The sequence below is a fragment of the Numenius arquata genome, chromosome 19, assembly GCF_964106895.1.
Source record: "Numenius arquata chromosome 19, bNumArq3.hap1.1, whole genome shotgun sequence".
NCBI classification, from domain to species: domain Eukaryota; kingdom Metazoa; phylum Chordata; class Aves; order Charadriiformes; family Scolopacidae; genus Numenius; species Numenius arquata.
In genome coordinates this window covers 10,834,499-10,862,288 of record NC_133594.1, presented here as the reverse complement: position 1 = coordinate 10,862,288, position 27,790 = coordinate 10,834,499, and the positions used below count along the sequence as shown (strand labels likewise).

General features: G+C 38.7%; 1 protein-coding gene across 8 annotated transcripts in view; it reads left to right on the top strand.

Annotated features, from left to right (window-relative positions):
- The window catches only part of DENND1A (DENN domain containing 1A), a 194,068-nt gene that overhangs the window by 139,467 nt on the left and 26,811 nt on the right, over positions 1-27,790 (top strand). For 7 of the 8 annotated variants that reach the window (XM_074161422.1, XM_074161421.1, XM_074161420.1 and 4 more), the window contains 6 exons: positions 10,357-10,458; positions 11,025-11,112; positions 11,691-11,731; positions 13,487-13,558; positions 14,635-14,691; positions 20,509-20,640. In XM_074161422.1, coding sequence (XP_074017523.1) covers positions 10,357-10,458; positions 11,025-11,112; positions 11,691-11,731; positions 13,487-13,558; positions 14,635-14,691; positions 20,509-20,640 — 492 coding nt within the window. Of the gene's footprint in view, positions 1-10,356; positions 10,459-11,024; positions 11,113-11,690; positions 11,732-13,486; positions 13,559-14,634; positions 14,692-20,508; positions 20,651-20,950; positions 20,968-26,822; positions 26,873-27,790 lie in introns of all 8 variants that reach the window. The other variant, XM_074161415.1, reaches the window with a different exon arrangement.

Sequence of the window (27,790 nt, the reverse complement as noted above, 5' to 3'; positions counted from 1 at the left end):
CATGTGGAGGGTTAAGGGAATTTTTAGCCTCACCAAAAAGTATTTGGTCAGGTACTCAGGTGCTGGAAATTTTCTTAGCAACATCAGTCACCCAGGAACATGATCATCTGCTGTTCTGGGGTAGAGATTACAGAGCTTAATGATTAGCTACTATAAGCTGCAGCTGATGCCAGACTCTACCCCCTTTACACCTAATTAGCCTCATTAATGAGCTCTTCTGCTCTCCACAGAGAGGGCTTCCTCCTTGGAATAGGAGGCAAAAATACTTCACCCAGGTAGATGTGCTGAAACCTTTAATTATTGCCCACACCTGCAAAGCCTTGTGTCTCTGACAGCAATATTGCTTAGCTGAAATTGTGCTTATTTACAGTGACCACAGTACAAGGTATTAACTCTTTAGCACCTTAGGAATTGTTTTTAAGCTTTGAAAGTATTTATACAGGACATAAGCCTAAGCACTTGAAAATTTTATCCTTAGTAATGTCGGGTGTGTTGTGTGACAAAAATGTTTTTAAAAGTTCCCGAGTATGTTGTTTAACCCTGAAAAATTAGTTTAAATTGCTGTTGAATGTCAAATATTGCATTTCCAGAACTAAGAACACTGTTAGGCAAGTTTCATTCATTAAATGAGCAACTTTTGCGTTTGGAGCAATGTGATATTTTACTGCTAAACTTAAAATACGGGAAAAATACCCATGTAGTAATCAATGCAGCAGACAATAACTAAGCTAATGAAGCAATCTGGTGTGATTCTTAGCTATAGCAATTATTGGTAAACACCTACTACATTCTAGTGTTTAAATTTCTTGACATTTGATAACGTTTTATTGTTCATCTGTTTAAATGCTAAAATAGCTACGTAACACTTTCTGCATGTGCATTTGGGTCAGAGCGATTGTGCCCACATGGAGCAAACGTGTGTGTACATTTATCAAATTAGCTCAAAAGGCAGCTCAAGTCTGTGCTTATTCTAGTTTTTAATGGGGAAAGTTGGAAATGCTCATTTCTCGGTGCAAATACTTTGTTGGTTATTTAGTAACTTTTTCCACAGCAGCCAGCTTGCTTGGACTTTCAGCGGGAAATGCCCGTTGTGAGAATAGCCAGCATGGGTGATGTGGGTGCTGGGTGGCACTGGGGAGGATGTCATGCCGGTCTGCGGAGCGGTCAGCTTCCTTGAGGAAGAAGCGCTGGGGTGGCGAGTGTTTTCTTTACTGCCTTTCTGTGGTTATTTACGGGGCTTTCCCTGCTTCTGGCCCCTCGTGGTGGTGGGCAAAGCAGTCGCAGAGAAAATCTTGGGCAGCTGCAGGCACAAGTTGTGGTTCTTTCTGAGGCAGTTTGAGCCAAGGAATTATTTTTTTTTTTCCCCTGGAAATGCATCTTTTAAGATGAATAGAAGGTGGCGTGCCTCCTGCCAGGCGCCTTCCCAGCCTGTGTAGAGTGGTAGGGCTCTCCAACCAAAGAGTTGGAAAAAAAAAAAAAAAAAACAAAACAAAACCCCAAATTGGAAAAGTCCAAAGTTGAGACATTGCAACAATTTAGTCAACTTTGTTTCCCTTGAAGATGTTCTTAGCAGAGTGCTGAGCTAATTTGAACTACAACTTTAAAGTTAAAACAGAATTTGGAACAGAAAATGTATATTTATACATACAGTTGAAAGAATATTAAGAAACTGAAAATAGTGTCTCAAAGCTGTGAGGTCATTGCAATAATAGACATTATTGTTAGCAATTCTTATGAATACGTAGAGAGAAGTTTGTTTTATTTTATTAATAAATTAAAACAGCATCAAGCCATCTTACCAGCCAAGATGTAATAATGCACCATGTGAATCACAGAAATTCATGTGCATTTTTCCATGCATGCAATTTGAATCGAATGCCAAAAGAAAGCATCAAACCGAGTGATTTTTTTTTTTTTTTTCAAATATTTGGATAATGTTTTGTCAGTTGTTAGTGCTCCTTATAACTCTTACATAAAAGGGATTGAAGTTTGCGGATTCTTCTGATTGAAATCTTGGCAGGTTCAGTTCTGTTTCCGAGGTGAGAGAGCCTGAGGTTCCAGGGCAGATGAGAAGGACTTTTACAAGATAAGAATCATCACGGAGGGCGCGTGGGGCCGGAGGGGAGCAGAGCTGGCACTTGTGGCCCAGCGGATCTCTGCCCATCTGCTCTCTGTCAGAACGCGTTAGAAGTGCATCTGGAGCCGTGCCCCCGCGTCCAGGCTCCGAGCGGCTCCTGCGCTTGTCTCCACGACAACTCCAGGAACCGGGTAAACTGCTGCGCTCCCAGCCAGATGCTTCTCTGCACATGTGGTCTAATTAGATGGCATTTCCCCCCCCACGATGGAGTTCAGAAATTTTGCGTGGTTTCCGTGTGAGAAATGTGTAGCTGATATAATGGGAGCTGGGAGGAGTCATGCGGCCAAACACTAAATAATTACACTTGCTGCAAAGCTGGGCTCCGGTGTGTGCGAGCTGTAGGTCTGCAGGAATGCAGAACAAATCCCTTTGGCTGCTTCATCATGGACTGAGCACAACCTGTGGGGGAAGTGGTGAAAGGAAAAACCTGCTTTTTTTTCATCCTCACACCGGATGCAACTTTCTCTTTATGAATATATCAGGAAGGAATTGGGGACTGAGATCATGTCTCTTGCAATAAACGCAAGATCCAGCATTCTCAAGTTTCTCAGAGGCGGGGTTTCTTTTTTCTTTTTTTTTTTTTTTTTTTTAAAGGGTTTGAATAAAAACTAAAAGAAATGAGATGTTGTAGAGGAGAGCCTGGCCAAATAAAAATCAAACCTAACTTATAAGAAATGATACTTTCTAATTGTCAGGATCCTCAACCGATTGCAAGATGGGGGAAGGGGCTTCATTTAATGCCAACGATTGAGGAGCTCCGTTAAAAGTAATTGAAAAATAGCAGTTTTTGTGATTATACTAATGTGGCTTTTTCTCTGCCTTGCCCTCTCACGCGGTAAAATCTGAGCCTGTCTCTGACAATAAAGAATGAATAAATGGTAAAGGGAGAATGAAGAGTTCTCATTTATTTTAAAAGGGAAATGGTTTACTTAGCTGTTTTTCCCCTGTGAGGAGAAGCACCTTCAGCGGTTATGGACTTGATTTCTTAGTTCTTTCCCAGAAGTTGTTTGTGCAGAGATATAATAAACTAATGATCTGTAAGGAGCAGTATAAAGTGTCTGTGGTGGGGCAAGTTCCTGTTGTTTCCAGGAATGGATGCTGTTGCATCTTTAAGAGTCTAGTGACATAAGTTACTGATTTATAATCCCACATATATGATAAATAACCATGCAAATAACCATGGGAAGCATATGGGTGTATGCATTTATATATTCATCATTGACCGCTTAGGCTTCCCCAGAGACCATTACATGAATCGAGCAGAAAGGCCTTTTTCCAGTGTTCCTAATCCAGAGCCTGTGGGTGCCGCTCTGAGGACAGGATACATTCCTCCTCTAAAATGACTTCTTTTCTAGCTGTGTTTTTTCCTGGCAATAGTTGAGGCTTCCACACCAAATTATCAAGTGGCATAACGTGATGACAAATCAAACCTCGGTGAGTTCTGCTATAGTAATAGCATTTACTTTGCCAGATATTATATGAAGGAGGTGGCGTTGCATATCGTGTTATTTTATATCTTGTGCATTGGTATAGCTACCAGAGACTAGATGGTTCCAGCTCGGGGAAAATTTGAAGTTCAATTCCATTATATCTATTTTATTTATAGAGACAGGGATTTTGTTACTTAGCTAAGAGAGTGGGATTTTATGACCTACCTTTATGACTAAAGCTTCTCTCACATTGTTTTAGTGAAGTTAAAACCAGTTTATTCTCCTTCTGTATCTATATTAGCATCTAAATATTTCCATCTTGAACATAACTGTTTTATTCAATGTGGTTTTGGGGATCATGATACAAAGAAGTTGTATACATCTTGCATGAAAACATATTTTCAATCTATTTACTTGAGTGAATCCTGGAAGCTTCATTGATTTAGATAAATTTTGGCTTTTTACACGTATCTTAAGAAATCAAAAGAAAGCAAAATATTAACATTTGTGATCTGTAGGCATATTGGCCACTTTTAAATGTTGGCCAATAATTTCTTGGTTTTGCAGAGATTTTTTTTCCCATATTTTCACGAAATACTTTGTATTTTATTGAGTTTTAATAAGTGAAACAACAAAAAAAAAAAGCTTGTCATTTATCTCCGAGGAAATACTTTGTGTAGATTGTGTTTCCAAGCACACTTTTACATTTTGTCGTAGTATAAAATAACTCACATAAAGAATTACACATAACTCACTGTAATTTTTCTCCCTTTTTTGTATTGTCACTAGTGTTCCACAATAGTTAAAATAGAAAAAGGCCTTTTTATTATAGGGAACCTGAATTGGTAGCTGCTTTGCATGCAGAACATACTGGCTTCAATGGGAGTATTGCTCATGGAATGATTGCAGAACTAGGCCCTGAAATTACCTTGCCAGCTAATGATAAAATCGCATGCAGGCCACAGGGGTTTTTGTGGAATAAATATAAGAGTGGAACAATATACAGTACACATTATACCAGTAATTTAAAGCATATTCAGGACAAAGAGAGAGTTCCTGGTGCAGGCAGCATCATAGAGATTTGCTGTATCTGATAAAGATTAGGTTTCTCAGCTCATAATACCATACTATTACTTTTCTTTTGTTAGTCTTTCAACACCTACACTCATGCATTGACACAATATCAAGTAGGAAGAGGAAGAATAGCCTTGTATTTAAGGTACTGAACAGGGATTAAAGAAATTTCGGTTCTTTTCCCTGGCTCTGCCAGAGACTTTTGTGACCGTGTACAAGTTACTTATTATTTTCATGCCTCTATTCTTGATCTGTGAAATGGTGATATTTTTTCTCTCTCTCTCTCTTTTTTTTTTTTTTTTCCCCTAGCCCTAAATGCTTTCTTGCTGGCTTCTTTGCACATTATCTTCCAGGTTTGTTGCTTGAGTTCTGGAGACAGGAGGCTGTATCAGTTGTTTAGGGATAGAAAACGGCTGGCTGATGTAGGCGATTCAGAAACTGGGGCAGGCAACGGCTTGAATTAGCCAGATAAACCCTGGGAAGGATGGCTTGCTCTATGGCAGTTTCATTATTTGTGAATACAAGTATGTGTCATTTTACTGGATCTAACATGAAACTGCCAGGTATCCTAATAAACTAAAAGGGTTTGAAAGGAGAAGGAAAAACATTGCTATGTGATGGAATTTTTTTCCAGTTATGCATTTTTCGTTAGTTTCCTCTTTAATTTGAAGTTAGTTTTGTGCAAAGTTTGTCAGATCCTGTAATGGTGTTGGATATTACCGTCTGGTTTGAACTTTCACTGAATCTTTCAGTATCTGAGCCATTTTTCTTACAATGTTTTAATGCAAATAAATCTTACTCTTTTTTTTTTCTACAAAAGTTTCATAGTAATTTTAATACATCTAGGGTTTTTTGATCTGAAGGTATTTTGGATGTTTTAAAATTGACTACAGCTTAATAATGCATCACATTACAATAATACATGGATTACTGGAGTTCTAAAAGAAGCACAGGTCACAGTTTTAATTACAGTGTTAAAAAAGATTTTGATGAAGTCTGAATATCTGTATATTATAATTTCACATTTAGAGTTGAGTTGTGTGTTTAAATTGCTTCATCCTAGTTGGCAGCCTGTTGGTAAATATTAATGATGGTTTCAGTGGTTGTAGGAAAAAGATATATGTTCTTTTTGAGGACACTTTACTTTTGTTTGGTTTTTGGTCAAGAATGCATATGAGTCTGTTTTTTTTCCTACAGTCTTAACTCAGAGCTCCAGTTGGCATCTAGTTTTATAAAGGGAATTATGTGACAATTTTAAGAATGCTTACAAGGTAAAATTTTGAAATTTATTAACTTCCAGTATCTATGTGAGAAAACTGGGTTATGACCAGTAACGACAAACAACTCTACATTTTTGCAAGCTTTTCCTGTTCTCATTTGTTAGTGCAAGTTGTGTTCTACTTCTTTGTAGTACAATCAGAAAAAACACTTCTGTGACTATTTAGTCATGTCCAAGTTAGGAGTTTGGGGGAGCATGTTGTTTAAGTTGTTTTGTGCTCTGCAGAACACGTCTGTCACCTCCTGGGACCCGTCTGTCAGGGAATGTTCTGTGAAAGAAGCTCCCGAGCCCTGGTTGGGGTAATGCCCGTGCAGCGCATCTGCCTGTACCCCTCATCCACAGCACCGGGATAAGCCCAGTTTTGACGTGTTTTGAAGGGGATGTTGATGCGATTAAGTGTTGCGATTGGTGGCGGTGATTTGACTGGCTCGCAATCCCCTTTCTCCCTTTTATTTCTCCTTCAGTGATGTTATTACAACTTATTACGGGAGTTATCAGATCACATGCAGAAGACTGACACGTCAGAAATTCCAGTTCACCAGCAATTGCAAGGGTTGAGAATTTAGAGAAATGGCCCATTTTGTTTGATACTGTAAATCTTAAAGTATCTGTAAAAAGTATAGATATTGTAAATCTATTAAAAACAAACAAAGAGAAAAAGTGGTAGGGATATTCACTCTTGATGTATCTCTACCAGAGGTTATATACCCTAGTGTGGACCATGAAAAACAGTCTGAAATTGGACTGGTAATGGAAATGGGCATTTATATGAGACTGTAAGTGTTTGGACAGTACAGTCTGTGCTGGTCAGTACATGTTTTTAAATGCTTTTCAGGATTGCACTTAGCAATACTAGCTTATCAGAGCCGGTAGTCTCTTTTTGAACAGAGTCTTAATTTAGTTTTCTTTAGAAGTGTGGTCAAATCTCTGTGCACGTGATTTCTTTGTTCCTGAGCAGCATCTTGAAATGCTAATAAAGCTGTGGTATCATTTGCTTAATGCAGAGTATTTGATCTATGCTTTCTTGATTCCATTATGACTGAAGCAGATGCAAAGAGCTTTCTTGTGCTGAACGTATGTACTGGTTATGGGGAGGTTATTTGTCGTTGCAATTGCAAGCTGAACGAGCCAATGTCCTATCAGGTGTCTGTCACCAATTTCAGATTTTCTTTATGGAATCCTGCTGGCTGACTGATGATCCTTCTTCAGCTGTGATGAGCTAATCTTTCCTTGGCATTGTAATCACAATTCTTGAAAGGTCTGCAGAGCAGTTGCTTGCCTTTGGTTGCTGTTGTATCTGACACTGACACATACATCCAGATCAGCGAGATCATTCTCCTATCTTAGTTCCGTTACAATTCTGGGTGGAATTAAGGATGATGATTCCTAGAATATCCCCACTGGCTTTACTTTATCATTTGCGACATAACCAATTTTAGTAAAGGATGTGGTTATTTGCAACATCTAGGAAGTAATAAAACAGTGATATATGAATCTCTTGCATGTCGTTGTTCTTGCTGTATATTTGGGGTTTGCTGCACAGAATATACTGACACCAGACTTACAGCTTGTCGACTGTCAGATTGTCATCTTGTTCTGCACCTTTAAATTCCACCCACATTTTTTCATTTCGTGGCTGGTTTACAGAGCAGCTCTAATGGCTTGTGTATTTATTAGAGAGGCTTTGAAAGCGCACCTACGTGGTTTAAAGGCATGCACCCAGCAGCACAAAATTCATTACCCTGCACCACCTGCTGACCATGATGATGCAGAAGAGATTTCATGTATCTCCCATGGCATAACTTTTAGGGTTGTCTAAACAAAAGTCTTCAGCTTTGGGTTGTTGGGTTATTTTTTTTACCCTTAGAATCAAGTTTTGTGAAATCTTTGCTTGTGCAAGAGACTCTCACTGTTGACCTAATTTGAACCCTGTCTGTATTATCTTACTGTTTTCTCTGGCAGTCACATGCTGGCTCCAAAGCCCCAGTGTCCAGATGCGCACTTTGGTGTCGCAGCTCTTGCAGGGGTGGGAATAGTTAGACTTCCATGAGTTACTCCTGGAAAGACACACAGGTGCTGAGGCATCATTGGGGTTTGCCTCTGTCCCTGCCTCCAAGTCCTTCTCTACCCTTTGCTGTCTTCTGTCCCGTACAGTTTTAATCCTTTCTGTTCCCTGTGAAAGTTATCGCCGTCGCTGGTTAGCTGGGCTGTCTGCAGACAAGTCAGACAACTCAGATACAATACTTCTCTCGCTGGCAGTAACTGTCTGCACAAGGTCCTGGACCCCCCACTCAAAGAAAGTTTTTCTTTCTGAAGAAAAGTTATTTCCTTGGGAGATGGGGGATCAGGGTGAAATTTTTTACGGCACAGCTAATCAAAATCAGGGTTTATCTTTCAATTTGCATTATGGCTTCTTAAAATAGAACAGCAGGTTTCCCAAAACTCTAGAACAGTTTGAAATAAGTCCTAGACTCCTTTATTTTTCACTTGCTACCTTAAGTACTTTAAAATGTTATTTTAGAATGTAACAGGATTCCAGTTTTAAAATAGAGCTGGCAACAGTTCAGATGTGGGCTGAAACTTTTCAGCTTTTTAAGGGGTCGTGAGATAGCAGCACTGCCCTGATGAACTGCATTGTGCCATGTGAATATAAAATATTCATATAAAGGGAGATTTGCAAAAGCATAAAGAAAGGGCACCTATTTTTTCAGTGCATCTGGGATTCTTAGTCTTATATTGGAAAGTTACTTCTCTTGCGTTAGCATTGCAGATTAAATGTCTTTGAAATGTGTAAATTTCTGTATTAAAAATAATTTTGTCATCCAGTCTTGAAATATATGTGAAACACCTAATACCACAGATCAGATTCCTCACAGAGTGGCATTGTGCACACGTTTAGAGCATTTGCAATGCCATACCTTAGCTCCTGTTACGCGTTTATAGTTGGAGAGAGAAATAATGGATGCTTAAGGTGCTGATGAATCAAGGCCTAAATACTAATTGTTGGAAAAGGGAAGTTTAGGAGTTGATGGGTTTATGGGGACAAGGCATTATCATTGTTTTACATGTGAGCAAGACCATTCGTTTCACAGAATACCTGCAGTTCTTAACATGTCCCCTCATGTATAATGTCATCTGTCAGTAAAAGCAGAGCCGATTAGCTTTATAATTTACAGTTAACTACATCTGTCAAGAAAATGGTGTTATTGTCCATCTTGTCTTTTTGTAATGAAGCTGTGGATGGGGGTTAGCAACAGCGTGTGCACCCTCCTGGAGGTCAGGGAGGATGGAAGGTACTAATGCGTTCTGAGCTGAAAAGCTCACGCTTGACCTTGATGATTAAAGTTTTTGCTATCATCTAGCAGCAGTTGAGCCTGAATTGTCTCTTAAGAAGTCAAAAGGTCTAATCAACCTAATGAACAAAGTCAATCATTAGTACTTGGGGAAGGAGGTGTGTTAGTGTGGTAATTCTGCTGGGCTGGGTGTGTTTGGAGGAGCGGTGCCTGGCTGGGCCGGTGTGCGGGACGCACAGCACAGCAGAGGAAGCCGCTCCTTGGCAGGGCATCCTTCTTTCCACAATGCTCATACTCTGGCCAGAGGAGAAATTTTGGGTTCTCGTAGATTGTAGGAAGTGTTGCTTGTTTCCTTTGAAGTGGTTTGTAAGTGAGGCTTAAATGAAAGCTAAACCTTCCTCTGGTGACCAATCTAAAAAGCTCTCAGAAATGGAATGATACCACCCTTTTAAGGGGAGTGCTTTAAGGTTTTTTGCTATCTAATGTTGATTTTAAACACTCAACAGATTAAGAGTCCTAATATATTTTAATATTATTATGAAGAAGCCTCCATATTAATTATACATCAGTATAATTTTATCATTCTTCATTACTTTCTTGTTTTTAATTCAATAAATATATTTGCTTGCTACATTGCTTATTTGTAGATTTAAGCGTGGAGGAAATTTGTGCCCTTATGGCAGATACATAGCAGACTTCAGCATTAAGATAACTCATTAAAATAAGATAAAAGTAGAGCTGCAACACAATTTATGTCTTTTGCCAACGAGGTTGTGAAAAAGGGAAATTTCACTCATTCAATATATGAAAGTCTAATCTTTCTGACTGTGGAGAGAACAGAGCAGACATTCCTGATGCCTTTGTGCAGGGGGACTGGCTGGGTCAGCTGAGGCAGATAAGCAGAATATACGAAATTGAGGTGACTTTGTGTTATTGATACACAATTTGCCAGTTTCCAGCCTGTTTCTCAGTCACATGATTGAAACCTGGGAATAAACTACAGTTTACTGAATGTTGTTTAAGACCTACCTTATTGGTCTGTGTGTTTTGGAAGATATGGACGTGGGAAGATAAAATGGAGACGGTGAATTCAAATGGATTCAAACAAAGTTTTTTCAGTGTTTAATGCTCTGAACTCTACAGGGTGAACCCATCACTTTTTGTGAAGAAACGTTCGTGTCCCATCGTTCGGCTGTCATGAGGCAGTTCCTTCAGAATGCCATTCAGCTCCAGCTCTTCAAGCAGGTACTGGCTTAATTGCTGTAATGGAGAAGCAGATTCTTTAACAACACAACTGGGGTTTTTGAGGGCTGTTCCTATATTCCTTAGTCTGTCAGCAACAGAATGAGGAAAATTCATGTAGTGCAGCACCTTAATTCCTGCTCGCTGGCTTTTCTCTGATTCGGGTGATAAGGCTTTCTGTATTTTAAGAGGTGTAATGGGTTTTCCCCCTAAAGGTCTCTGTGCTCAGTTTTGCTTTGAGCGTACCTAAACCCAATATATAGCTCCCGTAAACTTTGAACAGAAGGCATACCACTACTAAATGTGATATTGCTGCTTCAGGGGAAGCTGAAAACATATATGTAAAGACAAACACATGAATGCTGGTTTTTTTAGTGAAGCAGCACACACTTTTGCCATGGTAAATGGCAAACATTTTGCCAGTTTTGGATGTATTTTCATTCTATTTAGAGTGCCTTCCCAATAATACCATTGAGGTTATTCTAGCAAATGCAAAATAAAGTCTTTCTGTGAAAAGGTAAGGGATGGGATGGTTGATTTGGTTACACTTTCTTTTAATGCTGATGTAGTTCATTGATGGCCGCCTGGATCTTCTTAATTCTGGAGAGGGCTTCAGTGATGTGTTTGAAGAAGAGATAAATATGGGGGAATATGCAGGTAAGAAATACAGTATTTTAATTTCAGACACTGTTCTTGACTTACTCTTTGTGGGCCATCATGATGTCATGGATCACTGTGGGGACTCACCTAAATAGCTGAGGCTGCAATGATTCCTGTAGGATGCAGTGTCTTAAATTTTTGTTCTTCCCTCTGTCCAGAACTTTGGGTAATGCACTGTAGTGTGAATAAAGCCTGTTCAGCCTTACAAATCCTCAGCTTTGCCACTTGGCTAAAGTACAACTAAAAGAGTTCTTGTAATGGAGGATACTGAAAAACCTTGGCTTTACCCAGAACCACCTCAAATTTCTTTTAGCGATCATAAAAAATAAAAAAAAAATCTCAGTGTTCTCAAATGTCTGAAGGACAAACCCAGATAAAATAGGAATGCCTCTTAGCAAGTAAAACAGAAATTGTAGGTATCTCATAAATTTTTGTTACTGTGTTTCAAATGCATTAAAAGAAAAGGATGGTTGTCCTGTTTTGTGTCTGTGCACCGAGTGCTAACACTTCACATTTCTAGCGTGTTTTCTGTTGGTAGAGAGTTACAATTTGTTTGTTTTTGTGATTCTCTTTAGGTAGTGACAAGTTGTACCACCAGTGGCTCTCCACAGTAAGGGTAAGAACACAACATTCTCCCAACAGACGTTCTGATTCTTACTGGTCCATTGTACAGTTCCGGGTGGCTGTTGAACCTCTGTCCTCGTGAGCATGACTGACCCGCTGCCTGCAGCGGTCACTTGTGACCAACCCGAGTTTAGTCGTGAGAAACTAATGCGCTCTTCGGACGACATAAAGAACAGAAGAAAAAAATACAGTTTAGAAAAAATCACCATGGGAATTAACAAGTTTTTGAAACCCACTTCTAATGTCCTGGAGGCAGCTGGAAATCAGTTACTGTCATTTTAGAAAATAATGTGGATTTTATTTTCTTTTAAGAGAACAGAAAAGGGAATAGTGCCACACCAAAGAGCTCTTTATAAAGCTAAACGGTGTGAAGTGCTGAATGGGGACAGCACTGTTTGGGATGGGATTTGTATCTCTTTGGTTTAGTGCTCTAGTTGTATACATTAAAAATTTTCATACTTTTAGAGAGTACATTATTATAGCTGACAATTGACAGCTGATTTTAAAACTGTCCTTTGATGCATAAAATGTGATATATTAAAAAGTAATGTGTTTCTGGATTATGGGTACAAATCAGTAGGAAAGACTGAATTGTTTTCTGACAGAATTGAGTTTGCAGCATTCCGTTTGCCTATTTTCGTGGTTATGAATGAAATCATGTTCCTTACACAAAATGCTGGGCTCAATATTAACTTGATAATTTTGAATTAAACATATTTTATAACAGTAATGCAAACATTCCCATCATACTGTTAAATAGGTAAATATATATACTTAATATTATATATATAAATATGAAGGATGGCAAGTTTTAAAATGATAAGAAAGGGGAATGGCTGAGAGTGAATATAAAAATACTTGTAATTAAATTCAACAGTTTATAATTTTTGTTCAAGATTAGTTGTCATGTAGCAACAGAAGTAGTAAATCTTAAAACTGTTTGCGTATGATTGCATCTGATCTCTGGAAATATAATTTTGAACTGAAATAAGAAAATACAAAACTATCGAAGATTTTATTCCTTGGATTTTACCCATCTCCTTATCAAATAAGGTGCAGTGCGGCAATAGTCAGTGGTGTGCGGAAGATGTGTAAAACACTGACCAGACTAACGGGTGATTCTGGCTGACATATTACTGTCTTATGACTTTTATTATGTTCACCACATGCAATTCAGCTTTCTAGAATTAATGTTTATGACTGTTGTTAGATTTCATTTTCCCTCAATTTACCCCTTTATCGACTACTTAAATCTTAAAAAGGCAGCATGCTTTTGATAAATAGTACTGTGGGATCATGAAAAGTAAAATAAAAAAGGATCTTACTTCTCCAGATTGGATGTTCAGGCTTTCCTGAAACGGAATTTTCTGCCCAAGACATTGAGTATTTGGTGGGATACTTTTGTCTCAAACCCACTTAGGATTTTAATGTGATGTACAGGGGAGTGGAACAGTCATAGAACAGAGCGCCTGTTTTGTGAGGGCTCTTGATATTAGGAGGTACTGACATTTTTCATTTGAAAAATGCTGATTTAAAAAAAACATTGAGGTTCCTCTGGAAAACCAGAGAAACGTATAATATGTTTTCACTTCTATTCTTTTTCTTTAGATTTACCATTTTAATACTCAGCTCTGCTAATAAGCATAGTTAGTGCTTTGGTATTTTAAGTTAAGAATGGTGGATTTTAGATTGCTGTTTGCTTTAAAGCGCTTTGATAAAATTTATTCTATTGTTACTATAATTACAGAAAGGAAGCGGAGCCATTTTAAATACAGTAAAGACCAAGGCTAACCCTGCCATGAAGACTGTCTATAAGTTTGTAAGTATCAAGTACTGGCTTACTACTGAGATAAGAGTCTAATTACCATTCTGTTTTAACCTTTCAAATGAAACTCAACACTTAAATTCATTTTTATTGGACTCGGAAAATTACTTAAAATATGCATTCATCTAAATTTCAAATTTAAATGGAAAAGCCATTTTGAAATTTACACATAATTGAAATGCAAAGGGGAAGGGGAACTTGTGATTTCTTTTGAAAGTATAGATGATAAATTCTATTTATTACATAGAACTATTTCTGGGAAATGGTGCCTATGTGGTTTACTAAGCAGCTCTACCATCTCATCATTACTCTGCTGGAAATCATTGTTACCTCAGGTTTCCCTGCTTGCAGCTTCATCGAAGTAAGGGAATCCTCTCATTTTCCAAATTGTTTCCATCTTTTCTAAATGTCAATTAATTTTCCCTAGAGATTTCTTATACCTGCTTATTTAGAGGCCAGCTTACTGAGTTATTCTTTAAATGAGAATGTTTTCAGTTCTGTTAACTAACAGCTGGTATGTTGCTGTGTTATCATGTACGGCTGCCAGTTTCACTGTGCAAGATAAAACAGCATAGAAACAAGCGAGGATTTCCCGTCAACTCAGTTTTAGGAATAACGCTACAAAAAGCATTGAGATAACTATTCAAACTTTCATTTTCTCCTGCCGTCCTCCAGCCCGAGAGAGCTGAGCAGGCTGAGATTAGCTCTGCTAAATGGAACTGGTGTCCGGAGGACTGCAGGGAGAAAGTTTGCAGCCTTGATGTTTCTGTTGGTTTTTAACTTACAGCAAAGATAAATACTTTCGGAGTGCAAAAAGATGAAAGATGTCTATGGCATCAAAACAGAGAAAACAACATTTTTGCAATGAATGTGGGTGTGGGGGGTGGTGGTTTTTGTTTGTTTGGGGTTTTTTGTAGCTTTCTATTTGTTTTAATACACTTTCAGTATCCTGTTACAATTTTTTCCTTGCCATTTTTAGTAACTAGAGAAGGTGAATCTTGAACTGAAATCAAGCGTTCTCACTGCTGGAAATAGAAGGAGATTTTAACTTAAATTAATTTTTCATGCAGGCAAAAGATCATGCAAAAATGGGAATAAAAGAAGTGAAAAACCGCTTGAAGCAAAAGGTACTTGAAGTTCTTATTCAAAATGTATAAGCACCATGTATGAAATACTTAGCCACAAAAAGCATTATGTGATCAATAGGAAGCTGTTTGATACAGTGTTGTTAGCACACTTCAAAATGCATTACCAGCTGTCCTGGATTTTTCACACTGTTATAAATATTCACAGACAAAAAAAACTGTCTTCAAATACATTAAGGCTCTGACTTAAACTCACAAAAGCCAGAAAATTGAGTGTTCAATTTGGAGCGGTCCCTCTCCTGTCTTTTGTGCTGGTGCATTGTGGAAAGGGACTTTATGTGAACTGGGAGATCTTTCCTACAGTAATGGCTGTGAACTTTTTGCAAATGGCAAATTGTTGTTATTTCTACAGTAATCTCTCAGGGAAAACAGTCACTCATTGGGAAAAGGATTTATATGTTTCCTCAGTGTCTACTGCAAAGTTTAGGCATAAGGGAATTAAATTAGAGTTGGTGTTCATTTCAAATGTGAGTTATTGGAGAAAAAAAAATACTGAAACTGTTTGTTGTTTTCCAAATCTGTCTCTGTTTGGAAACAGTGCAATTCCAAGAATGCTGAATTGTGTGTGACTGATGTGTTATCAATACTAACTGCTCCTTTTAAGCCAGAGGCATGATCATACTCATACATACCAAATTCTGCCCTAGGTTTATTTCAGATATTCTACTTATTCTATGGAACAGAGCTATTAGAGTCTTTTGGGAAAACAAGAGAACTAACTTGCTAATAGAATTGAAGTTCTTATCAGAAATTTGTATTCAATTTGTTGCATAATAGTTTGGGGTTCTTTTAATCTGTGCTATCTCAGTAAATTTCTTCTCTAAATTTTGAAACCATTATCTTAAGATAACGCTGGAAATGTATTCCTGAGGCGCAATCAGAAATCTGCCTGAACATGTCAACAAAGTGTTAATACAAAGGGATTATTCTGCAGCTGGGTTATGAACTCATGAAATTACCTGTGTGTACAATCCAAATGCCGTTCACTCCCGAAATACTCTAGCAGATTGCTAGAGGTTTTTGAGAAAGATAAGTTGCTTCAGATGCTTTTAATGCTCTTTTATTTGATTACACTTACTACTTTGTGTGGCCACTTTAGGTGTAATATGAAAATCTTAGAAACATGAAGCAGTTTTCTTGTACATGGAATTTTTTATGTAATTCCATGTGTTTCACTTCTGGACATAACCTTCATGAATAATAAAATGTTTGGCCTTCTCATGTGCATTTCTAAAGCAGTTGGAGCTGTGTAAAATGACCAGATTGTTTTCCGGTATTTTAAGTGCTAATATAATTGTACACTATTCTGTGACATTTGTATGAAAGGCTAAGAAACATCTCATTCATTCATTGCTTCGTTTTATTATTATTATTGTTGTCTTTCCAGTCTTTCAAGCAGCAAGCATTCTTTTTAAAAAACACACATAACATTTACAGATAAATGGCCCCATTTTGTTTTGTCTTCTTTATGTGGCATTTCTGTAAGGTGGTTAAACATGATTGTTCAACATACGCTTTCAGAAGAGCTTAAAAGATTTCTATGAGCAGTTGACACATCCTGCTGTACCTCTCCTTTCTTCATTAAGTCTGTTATCCCATCCTTTTCTCCAGTTCGAATGCAAGGTAGGAAGAGAATTCTAAAATGCCGTATCGCTCTGTTTAAAGTGATACAAATAGCAAAAATTGTTTTGACCACCCTCATATTATTTTTAATCTAAATGTCTGTGCTGCTCTGTTGGCAAGTCTATTAGTGCATCCTCACCAATTTTCATGTGAGAACATTGTATTTTTCATGTATTTACTTACTAGTATGTGCAAGTGTTAACTGTTTGAAATTGTAGCATCGTTGAATAATTTTTGCCAAATTTGTGATGCTAGTCTTTCATCTTCTAAGGATAACCTAAGGTTGTTTTTAAACTGAATTTACTATCCACTGCATTTTAACATATTATTTTCCATTATTAATACAAAAAATATGCAAGCCACTGGTAAGGAAAAGTCAAATATAAACATCCCTTTTCCAGTTTTCACTGCCAAATATGAGCAGCTTCTGTACAAGATAGAATTTAAAAATGCAATAAAGCTAGAGGTCTGCTTCCTACAACTCTGCATAGCAATGGTGACCTCTTAAATATAATCAAGAGCCCATTTTGCCCTTGGTCTGCTCCAGTCTTGGGTTTGAATTGCAAATGGGAAATGCAGGATTGACCTGTTGAGAGGTCACTGTGGTGTGTGTAAGGTCCTTCTTTAATATGATAGTAGAGATTGAATGGGGCTCTATTTCCATCCCTTGTTCATTTGTGGTACAGTATTTCAAAGCAACAGAGATAGTTTTCAGAGGATTCTTATGAGTGATAGCAAATAATTGTTAATAGATACAGCATGGTAGCTTTATTTTATATCTGATACAGTACTTTTTTCTTTTTTCTTTTTTCTTTTTCTCCTTTTCTTTCTTTTCTTTTCTTTTTTTTTTTTTTTTTTTTTTGGTAAAGGCTGCTTTTTCCGTTTCACAAATGGACCATGGTGGTCAAGTCACTCCGTTATTGGCTTGTTTGAAGCTTAACTACATAGAATTAGGAAGAAGGAGGAATATGAATGGTACCATCCTCAACTTTCAGTAAGGAGAATGTAACTTACTGAAAGCTTCTGGATAAGACAATTTATATAAATGGTTGGGCACTTGGCGTTAATGTATTCAACGTTATTTTACTTACTAGAGCCCTGTGTGGCTCTAGTTAATGGCTGTTATCAATGGGCTGTTGTCAATGCTTTATTTTCAGTACAGTAGAAACAGCTCATTTAGAGGTTTATAAAATAACCTGAAGAATCCTTCTAGACATTCTGGAATGTGTTTTTTGCTCTTCTAATAGGCAGTATTTGTAGTCCATTACAAAAGGTCCCTAGAAAAATTACTAATGCATATTTAAACAAAAGAGAAATTCAGATTACATGGTAAACTTTACATATCTGTAAATACATATCTTACTCATTCTCTGAAGTTACTCCTTTAAAATAAATAGGTAGTAAAGATTTCACCTGGACAAACAGTTTTTAGGGGAAGCACTGTTTATCTGTGGAGATAATTATGAGCGTGATAGATCATTGTCATTCTCTTTTTCCAGTAATCTATAAAGTATCTTTTTTCCACAGGCAAAAGATGTTTTTGTTTTTAACGATATCCTTAAATTACACCTTTTCATTAAAAGGTCACTGAAACGTTGCTAGGGTTTTGCATTTCTGGAGAATTTATTCCAGTAATGAGTAATTTATCACCTTCCATTTTTTCTGTTTTGGAAGGATAGGTCTCTGGTTTTCGTTGTTGTCCTGAATAACGTCTGTGACTTAGGCTGCTTCAGGAATGTCTGGCTGGCTAATGCCAAATCCCTTTTTTGGGGAAGTGAGAAGTCAGGCTTGGGACATACCCACGCGCGTGGCGCACGGCGGCAGAGCTTTGCTCGTTTGAAGCTCTCAGGCTGAAGACCTGCGTGTATCAGCAGACAATCTGTGAGCCCCGATGCCTTTCCGAAGCTCAAGTTCAGAATCGCAGAGTCCTGTTTTCCTTTTTGTGGTTTTATCTCTCTGTCTTGTGCTCCCCATTGACTTCCCAATACCTGTGGATGGAGTGAAGGTGTGTCACAGGCTGCTTTGCAGGACTCTTGTCTGCTTTCCAGTTACAGAATTGCCAAACGCTTTGGCATTTTATCATTTTAAAGCTACTTAGAGCCCTTATTTGGGATGTCTACAATCAGATTTCACTGTTTATTTAGCTCAAGTGTGGTTTCACTGAAGGTAGAAAATGCACTTTTGTGGAGCAAATTTTGCTTTGGTGGCTGAAGCTGTGTTGATGATTTGTCTGCCTTTTGGGGATTTTGAAAAAACAGAGAGGTATCATAATTTAATTCTCATATATATTAAGTAATTTAAAAAAATAATTTAACTGAAATCTGCAGTTCCTTGGGAAGTCTGTACCCCAAACACAGTGGAAATACGCTTTAGGACCATCTTTTTTGTATGCAATTATAGCATCAGAGAAGTACAGCCAATATATAGCGATAAAAGCTGCAAGGATTTGCAGAGATCGTTATACATCTTAGGGGTTTGCTTAATGGCTTGATCTGGCTGTCTCTTTTGTCTCCTCCCATCCCCCTGATGTCCAAACTTTTGTGTTCATTTTACATTTTTCTGGAGATTTTGCCTGGATTGGAAGATGCTTTGCTTTTCCTTGATTCCCAGCTAGCTGTTGCCTTGCTCGGAGCCGCAGCTGGAGGTGGGACTCGGAGCTCTCAGGGCACTCTGGTGGCGCTGGATGTGCCGGGCACTGTTCCGGCTTACACACAACGGGTCTGAAGCTGGGTGCACATTTCATACGGCTATGTTTGTATAGAAATATGTAAATATAGGTTGTATTTAATGCGGTCACATTTCAGAACAGCATACACTGCTGTATGTGTTACGTGGTTCCAGAACTGACCAGATCCCTTGGTAGCTTGTTGCTGGTTTGGAGCTGAAGTATGAGTTTGACAGAAGCTTACTTTCTTGTCACTCAGTTGTTTTGGGGCTCTTTGTTACTAATTCAGTGTACTTTGTTGAATTTTTTTAAAGGCAAGGAGGACGGGGGGAGGAAAAAGTTTTTCTCCCTAGTTTGACCTTAACAAGTTGTTAATTTCCCCACGATCCTTATGCCCATATTGGTGAACCACTGCTCTACCAGCTGGATCTGAAAAGGTCTCTCAGCTTCTCTGTGGAGCAGACAAAGCCCCTTAGAAAGTCCATCCAGCTTTTTGTTTCATTTGACCTAAACACATTAGGTCAGTCTGTGTCCAAAAGAACCATTTCTAATTGGCCATCGGCTTACATGTCTCATTATTGTACCTTAGCGAGACGGAAACTCGAGGGGGCATGTCAAAGGTCGGTGAATCAAAGCAATGTCGATGTCAGCAGCCACCCTTAGGTCAGTCTTGCAGAGCTACAGTGTGTGCAGGTTTCTCTCTATATTTACCAAGCATTATTTCCTTGACATTGTTGCGAAGAGATGTAAGGTTTGGGGCCCACTGCGTTACAGACTGTTTCTCAACTGACGTTCAAACTCTTTTCTCCTTGTCTGATTCCTTATGTCTGCACGCCTTTGTCTTTTTCAAAACCTATGTTACATATACCATACATACACTTGCCAAGTCTTCTAACCTAGGCTGATGGGTCACTTTACTTCTGAAGATGAGGATTAATGGCAAAAGCAAAGCAAAACAAAAAAGCATCCCGCTAGGCAGCAGTTTGTTTTATACGATCCTGAAGGCATATTCAGTATACACAGATTCAAAGATAAAACGCAAAGCTAACTAAGCTCTGAGTTTCATCTCTCCTTGCCACTTCCACAAGTAATTGTTCCGCTACAGATAATTCTGTGAAGTATGTAAATAGAATTACTGTTTGCAAAAAGCAGAATAGTCCTGTTCCTAGGTCTCTGTTGAATTTGTTCCTAGAATAGAAATTTTGAGCTATATGGTTTTTTCCTCCCTATATATTTCCTGGCTTTTGCATGTTTAAGTCAGACGTTTTATTGAATGTGACTGTCTGCATGCACCATTGGTGTTAGGAAGAGAGAGTGGTTGTGTGCAAACTCTGATTGACAAAGTGCAACAAAGTGTTTTATTCTAATGATGTTTTCTTTTCTGTACTTTGGTTTTTTTTCCCTAACATCAAAATTGTTAGTCAGCATTATCCTCTAGTGTCTCCTTTGTGCCCCTTACCCTTAATCAAGAATGTTCCTGGGCACGCTATTCACCTTTTCCTACCACGCAGGACATCACTGAGAATGGCTGTTCTGCAGCCCCGGAGGAGGCTCTGCCAAGGACGGCGCCTTCGCCCTTGGTGGAGAAGAAGGACCCGAAATTGAGAGAAGACAGAAGGCCAATTACAGTGCATTTTGGTCAGGTATGTCTTAGTGCTGGGCTTCTTTAAATTGTGTGACTCAGCATAAATAGTTCAGAGAACAGTCACAATAGCAATTCGCCAATTGTTTAATTATTTTCTGTAAGTGAATTATGTTACTATAGGCTTATTTCTGCTGTATCTATTTAATTGGGATTTTAAAGACCCGATTTTTCTGGGATTTACTGATTCCTTTGTTCATAGGATGGTTGCGAGGAAAATAAATTCTAAGTCAATGAGTGGGGGGAAGCATAATTATTATAGTAATTTAATAAACTATTTTGCTGTTCTTTTAGCATGCAAAATGCTATAGCCCTCAGGACTGAGGATGTGTAATTTAAAACGTCCTCTGTTATCTAGCCAGATCATTAGTGTCAATATGGAACATCCGACTGTTAAAGCATTTTAGCATTCTCTGAAAATTAAATGCGATGAACTAAGATGGAAAAATCAATTAATTGCTTATTAGTATACTCTGTATTTCAGTATTGACAACTGAGCTATACACATTAGTTACTCTTATAATGTTTCTTTTGGTATGTCTGCAAAAGAGTGAGTTTGGTTGTGTGATTTTTTTTTTAAGAGCTAATTATTTATAAAATGTTGTAGTTGCTGTGATTTTTCATGGAGAAACATACAGTATTTACTAACAGTTTGCCAGTGTTCCCCTATTAAGTAGCCTGACTCAAAAAATAACATTATTTGTGTTCACAGTTCTCTTTTCTTTCTCTGTATCTATTTTTTACAGTATTATGATCAGAAAACAGGAGTGAATATCTGGTTTCTTCTAAGGAAACATAGTGTAATTTTAAAACAATGGTAAAATAAGTGGGAATTATAGAATGTGAAGCAAATGAGATTTTTAGATAAGCATCTATTAATAGAAGCCAGTGGGTGTAGCTGCATTGGCTGGTTAGGTATGAGGCAGGGCTACACAAGACAGAACCACTGCTCAGAGCAATGGTGTCTGTATCATTTTAGAATTAGGTTTGTTTCTTTCAGAACTTTCACCACTGTGCTAAATGTAAGTTCTTGGAGCCTTTTTTTTTTTAAAAAAAACAGATTCTCTTCCAATTAAATATTTGCAGTAGTGATTTATTTTTCACTTACTTTCTGTGCCAATACTGTTGAGAGGAACTGGGACTGCTGGAGAAATGTAGCCATCTAGCTCTAGCAGGAAAATGTAACATTTCACTTAAAGCAGTCAAAAATCCAGATAATATAATGATCTACTTCCATTTTTTTCCTTTAGATTTTTATGAAGGATGGATGGTTCAAACCTTCTGGTTGATTAATGAAAAATATAATCACATGGAAAGTGCAAATTTGAATTCATGAGGTTTTTTAACAGTCACTTTTAAAATTTTTAATGATCACGTTCTCTGTGTCAAAAGAAACACACACCATCTTTACTGAACCGCTGGCTGTGGTGAAAGGCTCGCTTCCTAAGTGCTTATAACTGTCATTACGTTACAAATGTTGGTTTCCAAAAAATGATCTAACTTAGCAGGTATAGGGCTGTCTCACTTCGAGCCTGTGTCCTTTCACGGGTCCTTTTTTCCCACTAGCCCAATGCCGAAATGAAAATTAAACATACTTTCATTCAAAAGGTAAAGATGTTCAGGTTTATGAAATATAAATTAAGGCTTTGGGGAGGAAAAAAGCAGCAACATTTACTGTTTAAATGGGAGATGGCTTCTAACTACTGATTAAAGGGAGAGATTTTAGTGTCACTTTTAACTCTGTCTAGAATACAGTAGGTGGGAACAATTAAAAAGCCACAAGAACTCTGAAATAAGGGCTGTTTGTGCATTCACAGTTCTTATAAACTGAAGAGGATGAAAGAGGCTTTTTTCTCATTGTCACTTGCTTTCTGTGTCTGCTGGTATTATGCTGGTGTATATGGCAAAGGCAGACTTTTTTAAAATGCATGCATGCGGATTAGGGTCAAGCCCCGTGTATCAGTAATGCAGTAAGGCTCGTCCATAGCACTGCAGCGAGCGAGCCTACCAACAGCAGCGAGATGCTTTAATTGAGACATGCTGTCAAAGTGACAAACACATTTGCATACAGTCTATTTATTTTCGTTGGAAAGGTCTGCAGTCTGCTGTTGGTTGAACATTCTTAATCAGCTCGCTGTAAGTGAGCCGGCAGCTAGCTGTCCTATGCTAGGTGCTTCTCTTCATTACATGACAGATTAGCTAAAGGGGGATGGGCTAGCAAGCCAGCAGCAACCTTTAATTTTAACTCATTATCTCTCACCCTATAGTGAGGTAGCTTCTAGCTTTTCCAAATACAGTTGTGTGTCTGCAGTTGTTAGGCTACAAAAAATATCAGTAAAATATCTTGAAATGTCTTTGAATGTATAGCACCTCAGCTGATTGTTCTCAAAAATTTAGCAGCAATTATGTAACTGTGTGAGATTCCGTAGTGTTGTAGCTCCTCTTGGGGACTGGTTATCAGGCATTGTTTGAGAGGGCTGTTTATTACGGAATTGTTTTAACTGGTTTCTATAATACTAAGACATTGTGGGAAAGCTCTCCTTGATTGTGAAAAGAAGGATTTTAGCCAGATAGCCTAGGGCAATGCAATAAAGGTTTAAACAAAGTGTTCTTAGTAAGACGACATGAGGAGACCAGAGTGGAAGGGGGCTTGACCACGGCTTTTTGTCAGGTTTAACTTTGCATGCTTTTTGAGTGCACTCAGGGTCTACCTTTAATACTGACCCTCAGATCGACCAAATATAAGGAGCTGTCATCATGGGCTCTGAGGCAATACAACTGCACTCAACAAGTAGGAAGAGCAATGAAAGCAACCAAGGTTTAATGAGTGGAGAGAAGAGGGAATGATTTTCAAGCCAAGAGAACGATTCAAATGAGTAGTGTGTGGTACTGAATAGTACTCTCTGGTTTGGGGAAAAGTAAGGTGAATTATAGTAGAAGATACAATGCTGCAGAGAACATCCTTTGTGAATGTCTTATTATTGCTTACTTTATTCCTGCTTTTTGTCTTAAAACCTGACCAAAACTTACTTGAAACATGGGAACTCGTGCTGTGTATCCAGCCACTGGCACCCGTAGCTGTCCTTGGGATCCTTCCCGTGGGGCAGGCAGGGCTGGCGCCGGGAGCCCACTGACCATTGACCAGGGACGGCTGGTACCGGCGATGTGGGACATGGGTGTTTGTAGCTTTTGCTTCCATGCAGACACCCCCCCTTTTTAGGTAGGATGCGCATGTTTATCTTTGTCATCTTTCAGCTATTTGGACAATAAACACTACACTGTGTCACTGTGAGTATTTTGAACATGTGCCTTGTCCAAGCAAGCAGCTGTTTAGGGGCTACTTTGACAGGACCCAAAGCTTGAAACATTGAGGTCTGTTGTGATACTGGACGTGTTTGGGTTGGGTTGTTGGGAAAGGCTATCATTTCATTAGAAGCAAGTTATACTGGCAGTTCTGTTCAGCTCCCTGAGTGTTTCTGTTAAAATTCATGTCTTTTGTCAACTTAGGTGTGTTTATGTTTCTGTGGCTTATTTTTTTACCAACAAATAGAATATTATATTCCATTTAAATACAAGAGACTCTTCCAAGTATGTCTCTACTTAAGAGATTCAATCATATTCCATTCTGGATGCAAAACTAGAGAGAATTAGTATTCTTGGGGATAATGTGAATAACTATGAAATAAATGGAAAATATATTCCTGTATTAAAGCAGCTTATCTGACTGTGAAAAGACTTGTCCAAGTTCTCTTCCCACCTGATTCTTAGTGCTGTTAAACTTTTGTGGGCCATAAAATGGATATTTCCAGCTTATTTGCTGTTTTGACAATTTGCTGTAAACGAATATGTTCCTTTTTTCCCTTCGTGATCTACACTTAGACATACAGAACAAACAACTCTGCTTTGTAGGGCAAGTTTCTTCTGCAAGATTAAACGGCATTAAGAGGTCAGGGGGAAGATGGGGAGAATCCCAGCCAGCTACATTCCAGAAATGCAAAACTGGATCGCTGAGGCCAGAGGCAGCAGAGGGAGGGATTATCTCCAGGGAAGAAGAGATGAAGTAGGGAAGGGAGGAAGGCTCCTGCGCCAGACCCTGTGACTCCCTTCACACCCAGGTGCTTTGGAACAATAGCAGATTCCCCTGGATCTCAGCAGGAGTTGTGTGGCACTGAGAGAGAAACCAAAGGCGAAAGGGGAAACCAAGTTCATTTTCTAATATTCATGCAACTGTATGCTACGGTTGCAAAGCCAGCCTCCTGTTCTTGCTACTCTGAACTACTCTGACAATAGATACCTTCATTAAGAAAATGAGCTTCCATTCCACTCTTCCCCACTGATGAGCAATACGGTCTCCCTGTTCCTTTCTGCTCAGCCACACGGAGTTTCCTCCCTTTCTGACTTTGCTTCTTTGTGGAAGTAGCAAAAGTATAAGCCTAGTTCTTTACAATTATTTTGTTTTCAGAAAGCGTATTTTCTGCCCACATTTAATCTCACTCCTTTCTTTGACTGTTCCTTTCAGAAAGGAATTCACTGTTGCTCACTAAGTCCCCTTGCAAAAAAGGCAAATGTATTGGCCCAGAAGCACTTGTCCGTCTAAGGTCTGCTTGAAACTGCTCACCTGTCCCATCAGGTTCTTACGGGACCTTGTTTCTTAGTCAGGGGAGTAAAAACAATGTCAATGGACAAGAAAATAATTCATTTGATTGAAATTCTTCTTTGTGGTGTGCAAGATTTGCAGAAATGGCAATCCATGGGATAGGAGTTATCTAACTAAAAGGCTTGCACTCTTGTCATGTGTGTAAGTATTTGACAAGTGAGACTTGGTGCTCTCTTTAGGAAGATGTTCACCACCTGCAGAGCTTACCCAAAGGTTACTGCCTCTCCTGCACTCGCTTGCTGGTATTTTCTAATGAGCGACCGGACAGCTATGTCTTCTTCAGCTGCTACAGCAACGTAGTGTGTTTGTAGCTTATGTGATGTAGGAATTCCTGCTTTGCAGTAGGATTATGTGGCTGTGGTCCTGCATCCAGCACATGTGTTCATCCATGAAAAAGCACAATCCAGACTGAGGCTTTCAGTGTTTTCCAACTGTCTTGGCATTTCAAGCACTTCTTAAACAGGGATGTTCAGAATAAATTTATTGCCCTGGGTACATGCAAGTCAGATTCCATAACGCTTGGATGTATGGAGAAAATACTGTGGTTGAGCTGACCTCCCAGGGCTCTGTGACAAGCAATAGCAGCTGTAACATGTCTGCAGAATTTCCTTGTTATCCTGTTACGTGGAGGAACCCATAAATACCTTGTAGAGAGTATCTTGGTCCATCACTGCTGGCATGTGGAAGAATTGCGCTTTATAAATAATACATACATATAAAATAAATACATCAGTCCATGCAAGGCTAACCAAATCACCTAGATTGACAACTTGAGAAAAGCTCAGAGTGTCTTATGGATGGGTGCCTTGCTTGGTCTATCAATGTAGATCAGCATCCAGAAGCTTCTTATGTATTACTTATGAAGCTGATATGTGCAGTTAGGCCAGAACTGACTGAATTGACCTCTGGGCCCCTGGATTAAACTAGGAGATTAAAGGCAGAGAGTATGTGAAACGTATGATTCTTCTAACTGCTGACCCCACTGTGATGGCTTGTTTGGCCAGGCATTTTTTGGATTCGCCCTTCAGAACTGCACTGATTAATACCAAGTAAAACAGTCGCAGAGTGCCATGCACAGATACAGGAGCCGGGTACTTGTGTGTGTGTGTGTAGGAGCATCCCCCCAATTATGCAGACTTCCCCGGTGAATGATGAAGCTGAGCGAAGCAGATAGTCATTGCTGTTTATAGAACTCCTTAAATGAGAGACCATCTCTCTTTTTTTTCCTGTACAACTGTACAAGTATTCTGCTTGCTAGAGAGGAATAGCTGTTAGAAGATAGTAAGGAATATGTTCATTTCCCAACATTTTAAATCAGTGTGGGTTGTGTGATCTCCTTGATTTGAATTCCAGTATCAGGCCCACAGAAAGCCCAATGTAAAGCTGACAAACTGACCAGTTAAATAAGAAAACACACACAAAATAGTGCGGCTTTTTTCTTTATATTTAATATTGCATTGCTGGATTTTCCAGTATTTTAAATGAAAAATATATGTAGTTAGTTCCATGTTGACAATGTCCTTGAGGATTTGACAGTGAGATTTTCCAGCAGTTGCTCTTCGTTAGAATCCTGGTGGTGTTTAATAAGGCAGCCGAACTGCTGGCACCTTCGGTTCTTGTTTGTTCTCCGAGGGCTCGGGGCTGCTGCAGTAAGCACATCGACCAGGGCTGATCATTACAAGGGCGTACGCCACCATGAATAAAAATGTCACACGTTTTCCCATCTCACAGCGGTACAAAATGTCAGTCCTGTCAAACAGACATTGCAGGTAGCAGTGAGCAGTCAGTACAAATTGGGAAGCCGAATATTCCCCCAGCTTTCTGATATTCTTCATTTGAAGCAGAAGAAAAACAGTTGTTAACCTATTAGCTGTGATTTTAAACTCTGCTGAGATAGTAGATGGATAGACTTTAACACATGGGGATAAATATATTCCTGGGGTCTGGGATTTTTTTTGCAACACGTCTCTCCATCCATGTATGTTGAGAAACAGAATGAAATCAAGCCACTACAAAATATACCTCATTTTGGTAGAACTCCTTTGGAAATTTGAACATCACCTCAATTAGATTCTGTCTTAAGCCTTTCCCTGTTTTATCTCTGTGAATAGTTCTGAAAAAAAAAACCCAGAAGTAACCCTCCTTGCTGTTTTGCTAGTAATTCAGAAAGGGCAGTGAGTTAAGGGAGTTTTCTTTCATGGTCCTTTCATCATGCGGTAGCATAACAGATGATTGTGATTTTTTCTCTTTCTGTAGGAATGGAAGTTTCACTGCTTTCGGGCTGAGGCGTATCACGCAATGTAGAGTCTGGGGGATATGTTATTTTCTGGGCGTTAGACATGTCTTAGTACCATGAACTTATCCGTCTAGGGTTGGGGTGTGGTTATTGTCAATGCAGGATTCTGCTGCTATCGCAGGGTTCAGAAAAAATCTGGGCAAAAGATGAGGTGGAAAGGAGGTGACTAAATATCAAAGAAATAACAAAAAATGGCTC